General features: G+C 39.4%; 1 protein-coding gene across 3 annotated transcripts in view; it reads left to right on the top strand.

The window, feature by feature from the left end:
- Positions 1-21,047, top strand: part of LOC106129619 (dynein heavy chain, cytoplasmic) — a 49,065-nt gene that overhangs the window by 11,112 nt on the left and 16,906 nt on the right. For 2 of the 3 annotated variants that reach the window (XM_060948554.1, XM_060948555.1), the window contains exons 21-66: positions 347-492; positions 685-834; positions 964-1,056; positions 1,320-1,534; positions 1,712-1,838; positions 1,948-2,050; positions 2,153-2,375; positions 2,781-2,928; positions 3,143-3,248; positions 3,591-3,800; positions 3,942-4,088; positions 4,473-4,645; positions 4,962-5,129; positions 5,479-5,644; positions 5,954-6,139; positions 6,311-6,493; positions 6,792-6,914; positions 7,183-7,342; positions 7,604-7,737; positions 7,958-8,084; positions 8,352-8,592; positions 8,862-8,976; positions 9,398-9,593; positions 9,874-9,962; positions 10,632-10,679; positions 11,600-11,709; positions 12,022-12,147; positions 12,460-12,637; positions 12,910-13,019; positions 13,235-13,352; positions 13,631-13,788; positions 14,114-14,240; positions 14,539-14,628; positions 14,890-15,049; positions 15,504-15,691; positions 16,125-16,251; positions 16,688-16,836; positions 17,120-17,313; positions 17,796-17,941; positions 18,180-18,295; positions 18,538-18,729; positions 19,061-19,222; positions 19,427-19,536; positions 19,903-20,056; positions 20,175-20,383; positions 20,877-21,036. In XM_060948554.1, coding sequence (XP_060804537.1) covers positions 347-492; positions 685-834; positions 964-1,056; positions 1,320-1,534; positions 1,712-1,838; positions 1,948-2,050; positions 2,153-2,375; positions 2,781-2,928; positions 3,143-3,248; positions 3,591-3,800; positions 3,942-4,088; positions 4,473-4,645; positions 4,962-5,129; positions 5,479-5,644; positions 5,954-6,139; positions 6,311-6,493; positions 6,792-6,914; positions 7,183-7,342; positions 7,604-7,737; positions 7,958-8,084; positions 8,352-8,592; positions 8,862-8,976; positions 9,398-9,593; positions 9,874-9,962; positions 10,632-10,679; positions 11,600-11,709; positions 12,022-12,147; positions 12,460-12,637; positions 12,910-13,019; positions 13,235-13,352; positions 13,631-13,788; positions 14,114-14,240; positions 14,539-14,628; positions 14,890-15,049; positions 15,504-15,691; positions 16,125-16,251; positions 16,688-16,836; positions 17,120-17,313; positions 17,796-17,941; positions 18,180-18,295; positions 18,538-18,729; positions 19,061-19,222; positions 19,427-19,536; positions 19,903-20,056; positions 20,175-20,383; positions 20,877-21,036 — 6,861 coding nt within the window. The remainder of the gene's footprint in view (positions 1-346; positions 493-684; positions 835-963; positions 1,057-1,319; positions 1,535-1,711; positions 1,839-1,947; positions 2,051-2,152; positions 2,376-2,780; positions 2,929-3,142; positions 3,249-3,590; positions 3,801-3,941; positions 4,089-4,472; positions 4,646-4,961; positions 5,130-5,478; positions 5,645-5,953; positions 6,140-6,310; positions 6,494-6,791; positions 6,915-7,182; positions 7,343-7,603; positions 7,738-7,957; positions 8,085-8,351; positions 8,593-8,861; positions 8,977-9,397; positions 9,594-9,873; positions 9,963-10,631; positions 10,680-11,599; positions 11,710-12,021; positions 12,148-12,459; positions 12,638-12,909; positions 13,020-13,234; positions 13,353-13,630; positions 13,789-14,113; positions 14,241-14,538; positions 14,629-14,889; positions 15,050-15,503; positions 15,692-16,124; positions 16,252-16,687; positions 16,837-17,119; positions 17,314-17,795; positions 17,942-18,179; positions 18,296-18,537; positions 18,730-19,060; positions 19,223-19,426; positions 19,537-19,902; positions 20,057-20,174; positions 20,384-20,876; positions 21,037-21,047) is intronic. The other variant, XM_060948556.1, reaches the window with a different exon arrangement.

The raw sequence follows: 21,047 nt of genomic DNA, 5'->3' as shown, positions 1-21,047 counted from the left end.
GTTTGTTAGCACTACTTTTAAAAATAGAATGCCCTTCTGACTTCATAGAAAATAAAGACCGTTGGCAAGATATCATACCTGCTATTTGCCCCTCGCATCTACCCTCAAAAAGTGATCCACACACACATTCAACATTATTTCGACAGTCACGACTTCTAGCATAAGGTTTAGAAATCTCAACTTCACATTGTGTAATTTCGTTCCATCCTTCGAGATTGAGCGAAACTTTACACATTCTACCATCTTTTACTAGTAAAAAATTCTACTAAGTTTAAAAATTTGTTATCATTTGTCAAATACGGTAAATATTTTTGTTTTTAATTTAATGTCCCACTTCTTTTCATAGATCGCGCGTGTAGTCCACGAAGTGCGCATCACGAACCAGCAGATGTACCTGTTCCCGTCGCTGGAAGAGGCGCGCTTCCAACTCATGCGGCAGATGTTCGCCTGGCAGGCAGTGGTGACCAGTCAACAACGATTACAGAGTACCAGGTTAGCAGAGTAGATGGTTACAAGTTTCTGGGAAACTTATTTTACCTATTTTTGGTTGTATGTTTCTCACTTGGCGTTTCCCTGTTATATAACGTTCTTGTACCATTTCACTGTGAAATTTCTCAATTTAATGGCACTTACTATTAAAGTTTCTCACTAGTTTATAACAGTCTAACATTCTTACGATTACAGGTACCAGGTAGGCGTTTCTCGCGCCCAACCAGCCACATACCGCAATCTTCTTACAAAACTCCCCGGCGGCAGTGCACCACTAGAGAACGCTTATGACGCGATAGAACAGAAGATATCGCAGGTTCGCGAATACGTCGACGAGTGGCTACGGTGAGAAAATATTATACCTTTATTACAAGTCAGTGTAAAATCTCTTTCACTTGATGGTTCTCATGATTTCATCTTCAATTTTATGTTTGTGTTTTCATTCGGCATTCTAATGACTTTCAAATATTTCAGCTACCAAGCATTGTGGGATCTACAGCCGGAAAGTTTGTACGGCCGTCTTGGCGAGGATATAACATTGTGGATCAAGTGCCTAAATGACATCAAGTAAGTTTTATACTGTTGTGATTAACATATACTCAAATTTAATTTTTTGATAACTTTTCAAAAGTTCATTTATGATTGGTAGCCAGACAAAAGTAACTATAATACACGTAACAGTTAGTTTAAGTAGATCTCTTTTATCACATTTTCAAATTATCGATTTTAATTTTCAGTCGTATTTCGTTACATAAAAAATAAGTTTATTTATCACTATTATTCATTCTTCCCTGAATACTCGATAATTTTCAAACTTTTTCCCTTACCAGGAAATCTCGCACAACATTTGACACATCGGATACTCGCCGCGAATACGGGCCGGTCGTCATCGACTTCGCTCGCGTGCAAAGCAAGGTCGCGTTGAAATACGACGCTTGGCACAAAGAAGTTCTCGGCAAGTTCGGCGCACTGCTCGGAGGGGAAATGGTTACATTCCACTCGCAATTGGCCAAGTCTCGAAGCCAACTCGAACAACAAACCATTGGTAGGTAGTAGGTAATCGCCACATAAAAAATAAATGAATTTTACACACACATTTACAAGTAAGCTGAGACTTAAGTAGGCCGAGGCTTAATATTTTCATTTGCCACAATCCCTTCAAATGTTTTTACATATCAACTCGTTGATTAATGTTTTGTGACTTAGGGTTTTACTTTTACAGAAGCGGCATCAACCAGTGACGCTGTATCTCTCATTACTTACGTTCAGCAACTAAAGAGAGAAGTCTTGGCATGGGAAAAGCAAGTCGATATCTACAGAGAGGCTCAACGCATTCTGGAAAGACAAAGGTAATTATATCTTTGCATTAAGAATCTGAACATAAAAATAAAAGCCCTTGTAGGTACGTCAACACTTACTAAGATAATTTAAATGATTTAAAAAATTTTCTCGCTACAGATTCCAGTTCCCAGCACAGTGGTTGCACGTTGATAACATCGAAGGAGAATGGAGCGCCTTCAACGAAATCATGCGCAGAAAGGATTCCTCTATCCAAACTCAGGTGCCCACATATACACATATGTTTTTATTTGATTCACCTCTCTTTAAGTGTGATTAATACTACTTTTAACTACGTCCTTGCTCATAATGTTCTTTATTTTAGGTCGCATCTCTGCAACAGAAGATCGTAGCGGAAGATAAAGCGGTCGAGGCTCGTACTCTGGAGTTCCTTGGGGAATGGGAGCGCAGCAAGCCCACTGACGGCTCCACGAGACCTGAAGACGCCCTCGCTAGGCTCCAGGCTATGGAAACCAGATATACACGCCTCAAAGATGAGAGAGACAACGTGGCAAAAGCCAAGGAGGCACTGGAGTTGCATGACACTGGTATGATATTGTATCAGTTAAAGGAAGCGTAGAAAGTCTTCTTACGTTTCACCCGCCTCAGAAATTCTATCATAGAACCATACAGCTGAACGTGGTCTTTCGGTCTTCAAGACTCTTGGCTCTGTCTATCCTGCAAGGGATATGGACGTGACTATATGTTTGTGTGTACATTGGGAAACAAGCAGAAACCTTTGCGCATTTGGAATCAAACTTAGGATTTCTGTAGGATCGCACTATCGTTTTCACGAACTTTGGACAGAGAGATGACGATAAAAAGCTAGGGACTTCTCGCCGACTAAGTCTTCATAAGATTTTTATCATCAAATGTTGACGGATGTCCCTCAGTTTACACTGTAAGTGACATCGCTGTCTCGTGCAATTAATAATTTCATTTTATTATTACAGGCACTTCAGTGAATAACGAACGCATGACAGTTGCCTTGGAAGAGCTGCAAGACTTGCGCGGCGTGTGGTCCTCTCTCAGCAAGATCTGGACTCAAATTGATGATATCAGGGAGAAACCTTGGCTCTCGGTGCAGCCTAGAAAACTGAGGTGAATTTTTTTCGACCTAAACACTTCATTATAACTAACTCTCTCTCATACATTGTTCTAAAGGCCGAGAAACCACTACGAAACTTTCTTTGTAAAGTTTAAAAAGCTACGTGTTTGTCGTCAATTCAGGTCCAATATCAGAAGAAAATTGTGTCATTTACATTGTTATATTGCTACTAGGAAAAGAAATAAAAACGTTTTCTTGTATTTCCAGGCAACAATTGGAAGCCATGTTGAATGAGCTGAAGGAGCTGCCCGCTCGTCTCCGTATGTATGACAGCTACGAGTATGTCCGCAAGCTGCTGCAATCTTACACAAAGGTAATTATCACAGTTTATAAGCCAGATCATTTTCTTGGCGCTTGTCCCGGTTTCGTTCAGCCTCGGGTCCATTTATGACCACGATCCAAGAATGTGAAAGTTAGGTAGGTAGGCGAACAACGCTTGTTTGACACGCCGTTATGAGGGGGAACCCCAACCATCTCGGATCGTGGCTCCCGGTGGTTCAGTTGCCTGAATGTGCCAGTTTTCGCATGATATTTTGCGATAGTGCGATTGTAAGGACTTTCCTCTTCCTATCCCTAAAGTAACCCCAACGGGTTTTCAAAAACATTTATATTTTAAGAATTCACACCATCTTCATCATTCATTCATCTTTTATAGGTGAACATGTTGATCGTCGAGTTGAAATCCGACGCACTGAAAGAGCGTCACTGGCGCCAACTTTGCCGCGCTCTTAAAGTGGATTGGTCGCTGTCCGAACTCACTCTGGGACAAGTATGGGATGCTGATTTGCTCCACAACGAGCATACTGTGAAAGATGTAGTTTCTGTAGCTCAAGGAGAGATGGCGCTGGAGGAATTCTTGAAGCAGGTGAGAGAATATGAAACTTAAATTTGATTGCGTTGGACCTAGTTAAGTGCTTAGAATTTTTGACAGTGTTAGCAAAATCACAATTGTCAACTTTATTCTGACAGTGAAGTGTTTTAAAGTTTTAATACACTCTTTTTCTAGGTTCGTGAGTCTTGGCAAAGCTACGAACTGGACCTGATAAACTACCAGAACAAATGCAAGATCATCCGCGGCTGGGACGACCTGTTCAACAAAGTCAAGGAGCATATCAACAGCGTTGCCGCTATGAAACTTTCGCCGTATTATAAGGTAGGTATATATTTCCTCAATTCATTTGTAATTTACAAAATCATTGTGCAAAAAAATCAAAAAAGGATTATTACGTACACGTAAAGGTCTGGTTTCCGGCGAAATAGGATAGAAACTTTCTGTCAGTGTCATTTAAAAGCGTCTGTAATAAGATTAATAATAAATACGATTTGAACGTACATAAATGGATTGGTAGATAGGAAGAAGAGGTGATCTTAAGATCAACTCATCAACTTTTATCAACTATTTTGTTGAATAGTTAGTGTCTATCTGTCTACAAAAGCGGAAATGGGACGAGATTGAAAGGAACCATTGCTCTGTTATGAACAAAACATTCGTCGAAAACGCTTAAATAAGTCGTTACATTATTTGTTTATTCTGAAGGTGTTCGAAGAAGAAGCTCTCACATGGGAGGAAAAACTCAATCGTATCAACGCATTGTTCGACGTATGGATCGACGTGCAACGCCGTTGGGTTTACTTGGAAGGCATCTTCAGTGGATCAGCCGATATCAAGACTTTATTACCAGTGGAAACTAGCCGGTTCCAGAGCATAAGGTAATGTATTTTTAAGCAATTTTAATATTATTCTTTGTAAGGAAATAGCGTATTACGCCGCCAAACAGTCCACTAACAGGGAGAGATACATCCGGCTTAATATAACAACGACCATTCTCTCAAGAGCGAAGTGACAGAGCGTTATAGTTTTGTGCTTTGATGATCCGTCGGATAACTTTAGCATGAGAAAACTTTATTTATCAAGATTTCTCATTGGTCAATGGCGAGAAACCCCCAGTTTTCTCTGCCAATTGAAACCTTAATAAATTACTTTTATGCAGGATTTTTTTTTCACGTTGCATATGTTTAATTTCAGTTCTGAATTCCTTGGGCTGATGAAGAAAGTGAGCAAGTCCCCGATGGTGATGGACGTGTTGAATATTCCTGGAGTGCAAAGGTCGCTGGAACGCCTTGCTGACTTGCTCGGCAAAATACAGAAGGCGCTTGGCGAGTACTTGGAGCGGGAGAGGAGCAGTTTCCCAAGGTACGTTTATTTGTGCATTGTATAGATTGTGGGTAATAAAGGTATGCCTATGACAATATTACTTTCAAACAGTAAAGACAAGTTTAAAATTTCACGACACTACAATAAATAGAACCTTGTATGTATTGAGTTATGACAAAAACGAAATAACAAATGTTCTGCGTATCGTAATCGTAGAACAAGACTTAGCTATGTATCCTGCGAGTTCGATGATGTTTTACATGTTATTCTGTATAAATTTAAAAGAGGCATAATCTAAAGAGATATTTCTCTATTTTAATTTATACAAAGTTACGGTTTCAACCAATGTCGAATATCGATTTTGTGAAAACTATTTTTTATCCATCAGATTCTATTTCGTGGGCGACGAAGACCTACTAGAGATTATTGGCAACAGCAAGAACATCGCTCGCCTGCAGAAGCACTTCAAGAAGATGTTCGCGGGCGTCGCCGCCATCATACTCAACGAGGATAATACCGTTATCAATGGCATAGCTTCTAGGGAGGGGGAAGAGGTATGTAATCAGATAATACATCAAATGTCATAATGAAACTCTTTATTTATAATATGGGATGACTTACAGGTTAGTAAGAAGTAATATTGTGCCGTGTTGCTGAATAGGTAACGTTTCCTAAACAGTGTTCTTGATTTATCCACTTATAGATAATTCATTCAGGTAGTGGAACCAGTGAAAGGGAGTAAAATAGTCGGTAATGGTCAGAAACGAACTTTATGGACTAACAACAGCACGATAGAGACAGCAAGTGTATAATGAAGAGATAAAAAGAGTAACGTTTTAAAAAAAAAAAATTTTTTTTTTCAGGTGTACTTCATGTCACCAGTTTCAACCATAGAGAACCCGAAGATCAACTCGTGGCTGTCTATGGTTGAACGCGAGATGCGAGTTACTTTGGCGTGTCGCCTCAAAGACGCCGTGGGCGATGTGAAACAGTTCAAGGATGGAAATGTCGACCCACAGAAGTTTATTGATTGGTGCGACAAGTATCAAGTGAGTTGGTCGAACTGTAAAGTTGCTGATATTCTTTCTAAGAAACTTCAAAACAGTTTAACTAAAATATTCACTAATAATGCAAATCCCGAAAAGCTATTGCTTTGCAGCAGTTAAAATTCAAAGAATGCTGTTATTATAAACCTTTATATATCTTCTTTCTTTCTCCAGGCACAAATCGTAGTTCTAGCGGCGCAGATTCTTTGGTCGGAAGACGTGGAAGCAGCGCTCACCAGCGGTGGTGGGGATGGACTCAAGCGAGTACTGGCCCACGTTGAGAACATGCTGAATATCTTGGCGGACTCCGTGCTGCAGGAACAACCGCCGCTGAGGAGGAGGAAATTAGAACATTTGGTATGTTGAATGTTTGCCCGCCAGCTTAATTTAGTATGAGTTTGATTCGTTAGTAAGTACTTTCTGTCTTCTAAACAGCTGATAAATTATATCGACAACATATAATTTATCAGCTGTACAGAACTGGTCGTTAGCAAAATATATATTTTTTTATTCACGAAGGCGCTAAAATATCGCTAAATACTGTGATGTTCTGAATGCGTCAAAAAGGACTTCTCCCAGTTGACTTTCCAGGAGGACGATAATGATGACAAAAATATGTTATTTTCGTTCACTTATTTCCAATTATCATCCGCAGATCAACGAGTTCGTACACAAGCGCACGGTGACGCGCCGTCTCATCGCGTCCGACGTGAACAGCCCGAGGTCGTTCGAGTGGCTCTGCGAGATGAGATTCTACTTCGATCCCAGGAATAACGACGTAAGTTACAATTTACACCGAAAGCCGATGATCTGTACAAAAAATGGATTGCAATGGCCCAGATTAGAGTTGGCGTAGACAGAAGGAGTATTTATTATGCCTAGCAATAGGTTGTATGTGCCTGTTGATAGTAATTTTCTATAGAAACAAGTCAGGGTTTTGTGTTTTATCCTATTGAGATATGTGTTTAAAAAGCGCAAAGCGCATTTCACGGTCGGAAAATTGACATCCAAACAAATAACCATGGTATTCTTTTCTCTCCGTAAAGGTACTGCAACAACTTACAATCCACATGGCAAACGCCAAATTCTTGTACGGCTTCGAGTACCTGGGTGTGCAGGATCGCCTGGTGCAGACTCCGCTGACGGACCGCTGCTATCTCACCATGACACAGGCTTTGGAGGCCAGGCTTGGAGGCTCTCCGTTTGGTAAAAAAAAACTTGTAACGATCTTAAAGCTATATAATATATATAGTTTTATTTATAGATTTACACAGCATAATAAAAAAAGAAATAGCCATAGTTTTTTGCGAGATAAAAACGGCTGCAAGTAAATTTTTTTTTTTTAATTTTTCGTTTAAACTGAAATTCAGTACATTGAATATCTTGAGAATTGATGAAACTGGTAAATAAATTAAATTCCTTGGTAGTAATTTAACTATTTTTTTCAACACTTCTCGTTTTTCTTAGGTCCCGCCGGAACGGGCAAAACGGAGTCTGTGAAAGCCCTGGGTAACCAATTGGGCCGCTTCGTGTTGGTGTTCAACTGCGACGAGACTTTCGACTTCCAAGCCATGGGCCGTATCTTTGTTGGTCTTTGCCAGGTATGTTACGATTTGCTGACTAAATAAATAAAAAAATGTAGTAATTCATCTTGTTCAACATACAATCTGAACTGCCTCGCAACTTCTAATGGGATTTCCATCACGGCCACCCGGTGGAGATTATGTCCAACGGTCAACCTGTTCAGTTTTACCTTCTACATAGTACTTACCTTATTTCGTGATATGTAAACCAGTGATACACTATTTTGTTTTATAATAGGTAGGTGCTTGGGGTTGCTTCGACGAGTTCAATCGTTTGGAGGAGCGAATGTTGTCGGCCGTGTCCCAGCAAGTTCAGACTATACAAGAGGCGCTCAAGAGCCACCAGGAAGGAGATAACACTACCGGTAATATTGAAAAAGCAATTAATGTAAGTCCTTTTAACCTTTACCCCAATTGAAGGGTGTAAGAAAAGTAAGAGGCATTCCTCAAAGCCTTTGAAAATAATTTAATGTTGATTTTTTCATGTAAAGCTAAGCTATGCATGAATTTTATCAGCGAGTTGTTTTTAAATTTTATCAACGATCTTACCTATCCTAAGTAATTGAAAAAGTGTGTAAATTTTAGTAGTTATTTTTGAATCTGAGACAAAACTGACAGGTTTTATTATTTAGGTAAATCCATCACCGTGGAATTGGTCGGCAAGCAAGTTCGCGTCTCCCAAGACATGGCTATCTTCATCACCATGAACCCTGGGTACGCGGGCCGCTCCAACCTGCCCGATAACCTAAAGAAGCTGTTCCGAAGCTTGGCCATGACCACGCCAGATAGACAGCTCATTGCTGAGGTTATGCTGTTCAGCCAAGGATTTAGGACTGCTGAGAAACTGGCCTGCAAGATCGTGCCTTTCTTCAAGTAAGTATCGCAAATTAAAAAACAAACGACCCCACCCGAAATTAAGCAGAGAACTTTGTGTTGTATTTCACCTAAAGATTGGAACCTTTTTCTTTCGTTATCTTGTTGGACTGCGGTAGTTTTTGTCACATCATCACAATGTTCCATGCAAGGCGTCAAAAGATTTGTCGTTTTTACTGTCGTTATCTACCTGACACCCTTAAGAATATTAATGTACATGTTGAAGTTTTTTAACCTAATAAAACGTATCCCTTTTTTCTTGATCACAGACTTTGTGACGAACAACTATCGAATCAATCCCACTACGACTTTGGACTCCGAGCGCTCAAATCTGTTTTGGTGTCGGCTGGTAACGTCAAACGAGATCGCATACAGAAAATCAAGGTATGAATCGATAACTTCCGGCTATTTACTTATGCATTAAAGACTATGAATATCATAGTTATTATTTTTCAAGTAATTCGTTCTTTGAAATTGAGATTATCAGTAGTTTGAATTAAATTATTTGTTCGATGTAACTACAAAAAAAAATTGTTTGTTTGCAATATCTTTATTGCACAGAAATTTACAGTTGCGATGTATATATATGATAGAAACTAATAAAGATGACTGGTAGATGATTTAAGACAGGTAAATTGTGCCTTTTATTTTCTTATCTGGCATTTGGATTATGTTTTTCATGTATTTTTCTCTTTTCCAACTACCAGCGTAACAGATATAGCAGTCCTGTAAGTTGATTAGCTTACGAATACAACAGCTACAAATACCGATTGACTGCGTATTAAAATTTATACTTGTTTTGTAGGAGAATTTGATCGAGCGTGGTACAGAAGTGCCAGACGAAGCGTCCATTGCGGAGTCGCTTCCGGAACAAGATATATTGATTCAGTCCGTGTGTGAGACTATGGTCCCGAAATTGGTGGCGGAAGACATTCCGCTTCTCTTCTCGCTGCTAAACGATGTGTTCCCAAATGTGGGGTACACTCGCGCTGAGATGACTGGTTAGTTAGTTTTGTTTATTCACATATTAAACTGTTTGGAAAACCACATGCGAAACTTCTGTAAAACAGACTCAGGATATGCAACAAATTTCAAAAGTTTTCTAATTTTATTTCACCCTTGAAGTCGAGGCATCTGCTAGGTGGTACAGTGGTCGACCGAGAAACATATACTTTCTACGTGGCCGACTGTACACTGTTAGCATAACATCTAGTTGGAAACAGAATGCACTATTAATACTTGAATTTGGCGTTTGTTATTTACTTCGTTTTATATGTATAGGTTTAAAGAACGAAATCCGTGCGGTTTGCGCTGAAGAATTCCTCGTTTGTGGAGAAGGGGATGAGCAAGGCTCCACTTGGATGGACAAGGTATGATAATAAAGACATACCGCTTTTAGAACTATTCGGATAATCATTATCATAGATAAGGATAACAGCTAGTCGGTGACAGATAAACTAATAATGTTTAAACTGGAATGTCGCAAATAATATAAACTTAAATTTAATTGATGTACTGCACAGTCAGTTATGATATCCAGCACTACATTGATCATAAGAATCCATCCTAACCATAAAGGTGAAGGTGTATGATAAGATATACTATGAAAATCGTAATTTGTAAAAAATATATATTTATATTTTTTATATTGAATCATATTAACCTATAGTTTTCATTCGATATAATCATAAAAATTAACATAATGCTTTATCATTTTAGTGTTTCGATTGCACTTCTATTTTCAGTTGAAATAAAACATGACCTTTTTTTCATTGCTCGGAAATACAATAAACCATCTTACTAAATATATATGATGTAAGTGATACGTAACAAAGACATTTTTTTTTATTCGCCAATGTTACATGTGCATACGTCCAACTATCAAAATTACATTACTTTTTCAAAATTTTAATGAAACTCCTAATTATGGCGCGTTCCAAAAAAGTGCAATCGAAACGCGTTACGTTATCGTTACCATACGGTAGTACGTGAGTGTGAATGCGTATGCGTTTCCATGCTAACCCGCTAACGGCACGTAGAGGCGCAGCGCGGCGTCGCGGGCGCAGCACAGCACGTGGATAGAGAAGGTCAGTGACCCCGAGCCCTTCCGCCGACCTCTCACTGTGGCGTGGCGATCACTTGTTCTATTGGTTGCATGTAATGTTTGTTGTTGTATTGTCCCACAATTAAGAACACTATACGAAAAAGAATTTTTTTTAAACGTTCTCGCGAGATTACAATTGCATGAAAATTTATTTTTATATGGCTAGTTGATATATTTTATTTCCAACTTGTGTGCAAGTCGTTGTTAAACTAAATCAGCACCATTTGTTTTGATTAAAAATATGCACATCTAAATTTGGATATTGTAATGTTCCTGTTTCACATATAGTAAGATGAGGGTAGGAAGATAGAGACGCCTCAAAAGAGCAAGATAAGGATAGGAATAGATTGAATGTAGGAAGAATAGAAACAGCAAGTCGTTACATGTGACCGCAACATTTACTACTGTAGTGTTCATTTGTTTGTAGCCTCTTCACGTTGTTTTCTTTCCAGCTGATCCTGTTTTCTCTGTGTGGGTAACTTGTACACTATTGATCACAAACCATTTTATCCCCATTTTGTACATTATCATTATCACCTATAACAAATACACTATCTACGTTTTATGTAATCTATATTTCTATGTGACTCTCCTGCAACTTATCACAATATCAGAAACTTTACCGTTTATGCAAAATCTCAATTTCGACTGTCGGGAAATTCCGTATGGTATAAAGTCCACCTATTGTTAAGGTGCAATTAAACATAAAAGTATAAAACATGTATCAAGTTAGGTAATTATTTTGGAAAATCTTATATACTTTTCTTATATATAAAAGCGATTATTTTTCGCTCAATTTCTTTTTTTGTGGCTTAAAAGAACCAAACGTTTCCATAAACCAATAGTTTTCTCTGGCCTTACTCATTGAATATATTATTCTACTAATTCGTTTTGTGTATGTAGGTCCTTCAGCTATACCAGATCTGCAAACTAAACCATGGTCTGATGATGGTGGGCCCGTCCGGCAGCGGGAAGTCTACGGCATGGCGCGTACTTCTCAAGGCTTTGGAAAGGTACATTTTCCACTGTACCTATAGTAAGTAGGATGGCCTTTGTCAAGATTCGGGTTTGTGGAGGTCTGATATTTTAATTTCATCGAACGGCGATTTCCAATATAATTTTTGAATTGTTTACAAGGATTTTGGGAAAAGCGCGTTCTATAGCTTTTCTAGGTTTGGGTTGAAAATATGACCTTTAAATGGTAGACATCAACTTTGTCTAAACTTTGATCACCTTTTTGTCCTTTCACGATTTTGTAATCCTCATTAAAATTGAAATTAAACTTGTCTTTATGATAGATAGTGAACCATAATTATATTCCATAGATACGAGGGCGTAGAAGGAGTTGCTCACGTGATCGACCCGAAGGCAATGTCAAAGGAAACGCTATACGGTGTTCTAGACCCCAACACTCGGGAATGGACTGATGGTCTCTTCACACATATTTTGAGGTAAGCAACAATGAGTTTGTGAGTGATTAATAAAAGTTAAGTTTAGTTATCAATAGATTAAGGTTTTAGAAAAATTATAATAATGTGAATATATTTTGCAATACCACTTTCTTCTCTTTCAAAGCACCTAAAACACTATTAAAAAATGTGGCATGTAAATAAATATAAAGTAGACAGTCGTTCGCAAAAGAGGGATTTTTAGGTGCCTTTGGTGAGAAACCGCTAACAAAAGCCTGTTTTTGTTCAATAATTGACTAGAACCTAATATAAATCAGCGCTCATATGTAATTCTCTCTTTCTGTTCTAATCTAGGAAAATAATCGACAACGTCCGCGGTGAGATCAACAAGCGGCAATGGATCATTTTCGACGGAGACGTGGACCCCGAGTGGGTGGAGAACTTAAACTCGGTGCTAGACGACAACAAACTACTGACTTTGCCCAATGGCGAGCGATTATCGTTGCCGCCTAACGTGCGGGTAATGTTTGAGGTAAGAGCTAAGCCGTTTGTATTCGAAATTTACTAATACCAACTCAAACTCTTGCTAGATATTAGCAAGTATTTGTTATAAACCACATTCAAATCATATATAAATATGATAAACAGTTATTTATTCGTGGCTTTCGTGAATAGCAATAATGATAATAACTTGAACTCAGTGTAAAGCAACGAAACCTTTCCCTACAATAAGCTCAAGTTTGCTAAAATGAGCTTTACGACGATAATTGTTTAAACACATAATTAAAAACATTTCTTCCTCAGGTTCAAGATTTGAAGTACGCAACCCTGGCTACAGTATCGCGTTGCGGTATGGTCTGGTTCTCACAGGATGTGCTCACTACGGAGATGATTTTCGAGAATTATCTCATGAGGTAACTATTGCGTTGAGGTAAAAAAAGATCCAATGATTCTCTATCTCTCTCATCAGTTGCTTTACGTTTCGCTGTATTCTCATACATAGGTACATATTTTTTTACTCGCAAGTCCGGTAAAACAGAATGCTAATAATACTTTATATGCTGTAAAATGATTTGACCAAATTTTTTTAAAGAACATGGGTTAAATTTTTTATTTTGTTTTATCATAGATTGAGAAACATCCCGCTCGAAGACGGAGACGAAGACTCATTCAGCATCGTAATGGCTGCCCCGAGCGCGGGTGGCGATCAAAATGCCGTCGAGAATATTTTGTCGCCAGCTTTACAAGTAAGTTTTTCATTTTATATTATCTCGACGTGGCACATTCACTATTGCGTTTGCATCTGTTGAAAAACCTCAGGCGTCTCTTTGAACAGAATTTAAGGGAATTTGTTTTTTTACTGTCTGCTCGGCACCAATCCGCCATGGCGATTTTGTGTACACTGTACGGTACCATTTTAAAGGTGTTTTCACAGTTCTTGCTTTTATCAGAGATTTCTACAAAAGCAATAAATACTTAATTCAGTTTTCTTCTACATATTTATATTTAAAATTGTTTCTCGTAGACTCAACGCGACGTAGCTGCGATACTCCAGCCCCTATTCTTTGGCGACGGCTTAGTGGTGAAATGTCTTGAACGTGCGGCGAGCCTCGATCATATCATGGACTTCACGAGGCACAGAGCCTTGTCCTCGCTGCACTCTATGTTGAATCGCGGCGTGAGGTAAGAAGTCTTTTAGCATTGAAATGCAACATGTCTTCTCTCTCTTTCTACCACTCCACTCCACAAATCTAGAATGAGTAAGAAGATAATACAAATTGCCTTTAACATTCGTAAAAAAATCCCCTGATGCATTTTTACAGGTTCTAGGTCAAAAGTCGTACAAGTATTATCCAATTTCATATTTCGATGATTTGTTTCTCATACTGGCCTGTCCAGTGTTGTTTTTTGTCTATTATTAAGTTATAATTTCAATCATTATTCTTATTTATTGACTCATTCACATGTCAATATATTCAAAAGCTTATTAAATATGTATTACTTTTAGGAACATCCTGGCATACAACCGCCAACACCCGGACTTCCCCATAACCAACGAGCAGCTGGAGGCGTACGTGCCCAAATGGCTTGTATATTCACTGCTATGGTCGTTTGCTGGTGACGCCAAATTGAAGGTAAATACCAACGAAATGATGTTTTGACTATAGACTGCTCTAAAACTTTAACATCCCTAACTTCTCTAACTTCTGTATTACCTTAATTACCGACAAATAATGTATTATTTCAAATTTTACTGACACCTTATATTTGTGGATAAACGTTGGGATATTGAGACATTTTTTCAAAGTGTCTGTATCCAAGAACTGGAACTTTAAAAACAAATATACAAGCCTATAAAGTGCCTTTACACAGCAATTAAATGGTTTAATAAAAAAAGGTTTTGCAAAATATTCACTCAATGTCTTGTTTCAGGACCGTAACGAACTGGGCGATTTCATAAGGTCTGCCAGTACCATGCCTTTACCTAACTGCGGGGCGAATCAACACATCATTGACTTTGAGGTGAGACACGTGTGAATTTTCAGGGACAGATCACTTTCTACACCGAAATATATTTTGACTATATGATTATTAAATTTCTTTCTCACATATTTTTGAAAGACATAGAAATCTTCTTTCTGATGCATGCATTGGACGATTTTGCGTCGAATATTTATTTGGTTCCTTGTTATGTAATTTATGAACCGCGTAAAAAAAGGAGAAAAGCCATCCTTATTATTATTGTTATTACTTTCTGTTATTACACCAAATTTATTTGTGAAGGTGTCAATAACCGGCGAATGGGTGCCGTGGTCTGCCAAAGTGCCGCAGATCGAGGTGGAGACCCACAAGGTGGCCGCGCCCGACGTGGTGGTGCCCACACTGGACACCGTGCGCCACGAGGCGCTGCTGTACACTTGGCTGGCAGAACATAAGCCGTTGGGTATGTATTTTTCCACCACCGTGTATTATAGAATTTAAACTGCTACTCTGATGCTTTCTTCAACGAATTTGAACTTTAACATACATACATATAATCACGTCTATATCCCTTGTAGGTAGACAGAGTCAACAGTCTTGAAAAGACTGATAGGCCACATTCAGCTTTTTGGCTTTATGATAGAATTGAGATTCAAATAGTGACAGGTTGCTGGCCCATTGCCTAAAAGAAGAATCCCAAGTTTATAAGCCTATCCCTTAGTCGCCTGTTACGACATCCATGGGAACGAGATGGAGTGGTCCTATTTTATTTTATTGACTTGCACTTGAACTTTAAATCTGCAATAAATAAGAATGTAATGGTGTACCTATATATGCAAAACGCAAATACTTAACCTTTAGTAGTCATTCCAACTAAACCTTCATTCATTATTTTAATAATTGAATTAACCCTTCAGTTCTCTGCGGCCCGCCTGGTTCCGGAAAGACTATGACTCTATTCTCGGCTCTCCGAGCGTTACCCGACATGGAAGTGGTGGGTCTGAACTTCTCTTCCGCCACCACGCCCGAGCTACTTCTCAAGACCTTCGACCACTACTGCGAGTACAGGAAGACACCCAACGGAGTCGTCTTGGCTCCGGTTCAGGTTTGTACCATGTATAAGACGATATAAGTGTATCCTTAATTAGGCTGGTACGGCCCCCGTCTTTGGGAATCCTGCAGACTATATATACTACTGTATTACACTGCAAATATCTGGCTATGCCACCCTTGCCGGGCCCAGCTAAAAAGGGCCGGCTGAATTCTGGCATCAAGTCGTTAAACATTATGCACAATGCCAATAAACTTTTCCCTAAGCATGTCGAAGACGGGACACAGAGATATGTCGGTAACAGAAGTCTGATTGCAGCCCGGGCCGCGAAGCATAGCAGTGAAGAATGCAGGCAGGAATACGTAAAAATGAGGGAGATAGTTTAATTCTATCTTCACACAAACAGCATGACATATGAGAGATACTCGTATATTTCAATGCATTTTAAACATTTAGACATAGATACTAACTATTTATGCTTTTAAAGCTGGGAAAATGGTTGGTGCTGTTCTGCGACGAAATCAACTTGCCGGACATGGACCAATACGGGACACAACGTGTCATATCCTTCTTGAGGCAACTGCTTGAGCATAAAGGATTCTACAGGGCTAGTGGTGAGTTCACACTGTGCTTTTAAACCTAATTAAATTTTATTAGTTGATTGCGTTTCAGTCATATTCGTCTATGCAGTTAAGTGAAACGATCTTTAGAATTCGAATTGGATGAAAAAAATATTGTTATTGTATTCTTTTTTATGACTCGACATTTTAAAGCGTGGGTGATGTGATTTTGATAAAAAAATTTAATCTACAAAATTTACTTAGGTACTCTACAAATCAAGTGAAATAGTTCATGTACAACTTATGGAACATGCTTAAAATCTGTTCAAGAACATATTCGCAGTTGGGGCAGACGCCTGCTGAGATACTTGACTCCTCTATAGTTTTGTTTTATAAAAACAGTGGGTCATGTTACTCTGCAGACGCCTGAACATTAACGCGAGGTCTACTGTCCCGGTGACTAACAGAAACATAATTTTTAAATCATTAGATCACTCGTGGGTCCACCTAGAACGTATCCAATTCGTGGGAGCGTGTAACCCGCCCACTGATCCCGGCAGAAAGCCTCTGTCACACCGCCTGCTGAGACATGTCCCGGTTATCTACGTCGATTACCCTGGAGAGACCTCATTGGAACAGGTAAATTTATTACATTTAAATATAAATATGCTTTGAAAGGTGTATTTTACTAGCGTCGACTGCGTTTCAGTAGTGTATGAGAATCGTACTCCCGAATATTTTGGTATATAAATAGTTTGCCACAAAGTTAAATCATTGTATTATATAGTATGCGTTTGTTATAATTATGTAAAAAACAATTATGAATAGAGAATGTCTTTGTTTTTTGAAACACAATCATAGAACACGTTTAAAGCTAATAAGACATTTTCAACCATTACGAAATTAAAATCTCCCTTAACAGATTTACGGCACATTCACCCGCGCCATGCTTCGCATGCAACCCGCTCTACGCGGTTACGCGGAACCCCTCACCCAGGCCATGGTCAAACTGTACCTGGCGTCCCAGGAACGATTCACCCAGGACATGCAGCCACACTATGTGTACTCGCCCAGAGAGATGACCAGATGGGTGCGCGGTATATGCGAGGCTATACGGTGAGTACTTATATACTGGAAACAACCCATTGGTTTGCCGGTGAATATTAATGGATTCCCTCACTAAAGTGACGGTGTGACTGTACCTGGCCTCCTACTCTTTACTGCGAGTATGTTGTATACTCACTTAGAGAATGTCCACAAATTGTTTGGAATCGATATGATGACCTCTAAAGAAAACGCATTACTTTCCAAATGTTTTTCACATTAAAGATAAGTTGAATTTTAATGAATAGCCTACCTTCGCTTTTCGAAACCTAAATGAGTCGCTTCATTCATCATGATCCAGGATCATGGACGAAGACGTAACCCGAACTCCTCCCTACAGTGGTGAAGATGTAACCGGGACTAAAGCCATGAGGAAGAAGAACTAGAAACTTACCTGATTAAGATTTTTATTTGTTTTGATTAGAATAGGATACATTCTACCTGAATCAATGCAGCCAGATTACGATTTGAATAACGTTTTCATTTCTCTACAGGCCACTTGATAACTTGTCTGTCGAAGGCCTAGTTCGTTTGTGGGCGCATGAAGCCCTGCGTCTCTTCCAAGACAGACTGGTTGAAGACTCGGAGAGACAATGGACCGACGAGAATATTGACAACGTCGCGATGATGTTCTTCCCAGGTATTTAATATTGAAGGAAATAAAATTATTATTTATCTTTATGAAATACTGTAAGCCTGGTGTTCTCCAGCGATCGTTAGGCCTACGAACTACATTCTATCGGCAATAAGTTGTCATGTGGGTTGAATGCCCGGGAACGAAAAATTGTGATGTCAGTGTTCGTAGACCAAACGACCGTTGGTAAACAGTCTCTAACTCCAATACAGGAGTTAGATAACAACGGTATTGTTATTTGCAGGTATCAACAGAGAACAAGCTCTCGGTCGCCCGATTCTGTACAGCAACTGGTTGAGCAAAGACTATATTCCCGTGGAAAGAGACCAGCTTCGCGAATACGTGAAGGCTCGTCTAAAGGTAAGCTTTCTTAATATTTTTTGTGTTCAAAATAATTTAAAGTTGATACTTTCAGGCTTTTCAATTCAGATTGCAATGCTCTTAGTGTCAATAATCACGAAGATGAGTCCAATCGTGCCTAAACGCCACCAGAATCGAATAGCTACTGTAATTTTATTATAAGGTGTTAAGATTTATCTTTGAACTACGAAATACAAAATCTACTGCAGATAGTTCCTTTAATTTTTTTTTTTTTTTCACAGGTGTTCTACGAAGAAGAGCTAGACGTGCCCCTGGTCTTGTTCGACGAAGTATTGGACCACGTGCTCCGTATCGACCGCATCTTCCGCCAGCCTCAAGGCCACCTGCTCCTCATCGGGGTGTCCGGCGCAGGCAAGACCACGCTCAGTCGCTTCGTGGCCTGGATGAACGGATTGAGCATCTTCCAGATCAAGGTACAGCTTTATCTTGACAATTTTACAATGATATAAGGATGTGAAAAATTAAAGTCTTGCTATTTAAATCTAGTATGGCAACAGGTATGCAGAGTAACATTATATTTTTGTAGTGTAAAAGGTTGCGTAAATGTATTATGAACGCATCATAATAAATTTGCGAGCCGACACGATGCGCCTGATTTACGATACATAGTGATGAAATTACACAGGTAATTTAGGTTGTATTATTTATAGTAGTAAATATAGGTGTCTTACTATACCTCGCTCTCTTGCCTTGAATTATACACGCCATTTGCAGAATTGATATATTAAACAACTTTTCGTCTAGGTGCACAATAAATACACTGGAGCTGACTTCGACGAAGACCTCCGATCTGTACTGAGACGCGCAGGCTGTCGTGATGAGAAGGTGGCCTTCATCCTGGACGAGTCCAACGTGCTCGACAGCGGCTTCTTGGAGAGAATGAACACTCTTCTTGCCAATGGAGAGGTAAACTGATGTTGTCAATTTAAAATTAACACACGTGAACGTGTTCCCAGAACTAATAATAAATCGTATTGACATCACAGGAGTCAGTCCTGATAATGTCTTATAAAAGCTGAAGTAATACGATGACAACAAATTATGAATGTAAAGTTATTAAAATGTAGACTGTATATGTAACATAGAATTTCTTTGTTTTTTTTTTTTCAGGTGCCCGGATTATTCGAAGGTGACGAGTTTGCCGCTCTCATGACTCAGTGCAAAGAGGGCGCACAAAGAGAAGGGCTTATGCTGGACTCTAATGACGAACTTTACAAATGGTAAGTCAAAGAAGTATATTTATTTTGGAATTACTCATGAAGTATTTCGAGTCCATGCTAGTTTGGACAATTATGTCTTTTTTTCAACTTTTTTTCTTATTCACACAATCATTTTTTACATACACATATAAACGCAAGAAGGTTTGTGAACCACACCAGGACATAAAAGATAATAAAAGACTATAGAAAAATGTTTGATCGTATTTTGAGTTTTAAGGTTTACAGCATTATACTTTTCAACATATCTTGCTAAGGAGACCTTTTTTTATAATAACATACATAACTACAATTAACCTATGAAATTAGCCTTCGTCTTGCCCCATTTTACGTGACTATTATAAATTCATGAAATAATTGTTACCTCAGGTTCACCGGTCAAGTGATGCGCAACCTTCACGTGGTGTTCACCATGAACCCGTCGTCGGAAGGGCTGAAGGACCGCGCGGCCACTTCCCCCGCCCTCTTCAACCGCTGCGTGCTCAACTGGTTCGGCGACTGGAGCGATGGCGCGCTCTTCCAAGTGAGTCGCCAACAGTCCACTTCACTTTCTGTTTCTGTCTCTCAATTTTAAAAAGAAGATATTCCCTATCAATATTGTTATTATTCCTTAACATGCAAATTCTATATTCTTCTCTCAGGTGGGCAAAGAATTCACGAGCCGCATGGACCTAGACTGCGCTGATTACGTGCCACCGGAAGAGTTCCCGGCGGCGTGCGGCCACGTGTCCGCCCGCCCGCACCACCGCGAGGCGGTAGTCAACGCCTGCGTCTATGTGCATCAGACATTGCATAGAGCGAACGCTCGTCTGGCGAAGAGGGCCAATCGGACTATGGCTATCACACCCAGGTAACATTGTTAGGAGTCCGTTCACTCGTTCTCGTTCCCTCGTTTTCCATAGCCATAATAGAGTTACTCAGCGTTGAAAATAAGGTTTTGGAGTGTAAAGCCTTGAAGCATTTAGAATTGTAAATATTAGCGTGCTATCTCTCTTTGCCTATCACAAAACATTATAAATAAATAAATATATACGGGACAAATTACACTGATTGAGTTAGCCTCGATGTAAGTTCGAGACTTGTGTTACGAGATGCTAACTCAACGATACTATATTTTATATTAAAAACTTATATAGATAAACATCCAAGACCCAGGCCAATCAGAGAAAGTTCATTTCTCATCATGCCCTGGCCGGGATTCGAACCCGGGACCTCCGGTATACACACAGACAAGCGTACTACCGCTGCGCCACAGAGGCCGTCAATTAAAATATTGCAAACCCTTTTCTATCATGCTGTCGGAATCGTATTACTAAATTGTTTAAAAAATATTTTTTCTGCAGACACTACCTGGACTTCATCCAACAAATGGTGAAACTGTACGCGGAGAAGCGTGCTGACCTCGAAGAACAACAACTTCACCTGAACGTGGGTCTCGGCAAGATCGCGGAGACCGTGGAGCAAGTTGAGGAGATGCAAAAGAGTCTCGCTGTCAAGTCACAGGTACACACATA

The sequence above is a fragment of the Amyelois transitella genome, chromosome 16, assembly GCF_032362555.1.
Source record: "Amyelois transitella isolate CPQ chromosome 16, ilAmyTran1.1, whole genome shotgun sequence".
In the NCBI taxonomy this organism is placed as follows: domain Eukaryota; kingdom Metazoa; phylum Arthropoda; class Insecta; order Lepidoptera; family Pyralidae; genus Amyelois; species Amyelois transitella.
This window is presented reverse-complemented; position numbering and strand designations above follow the sequence as displayed.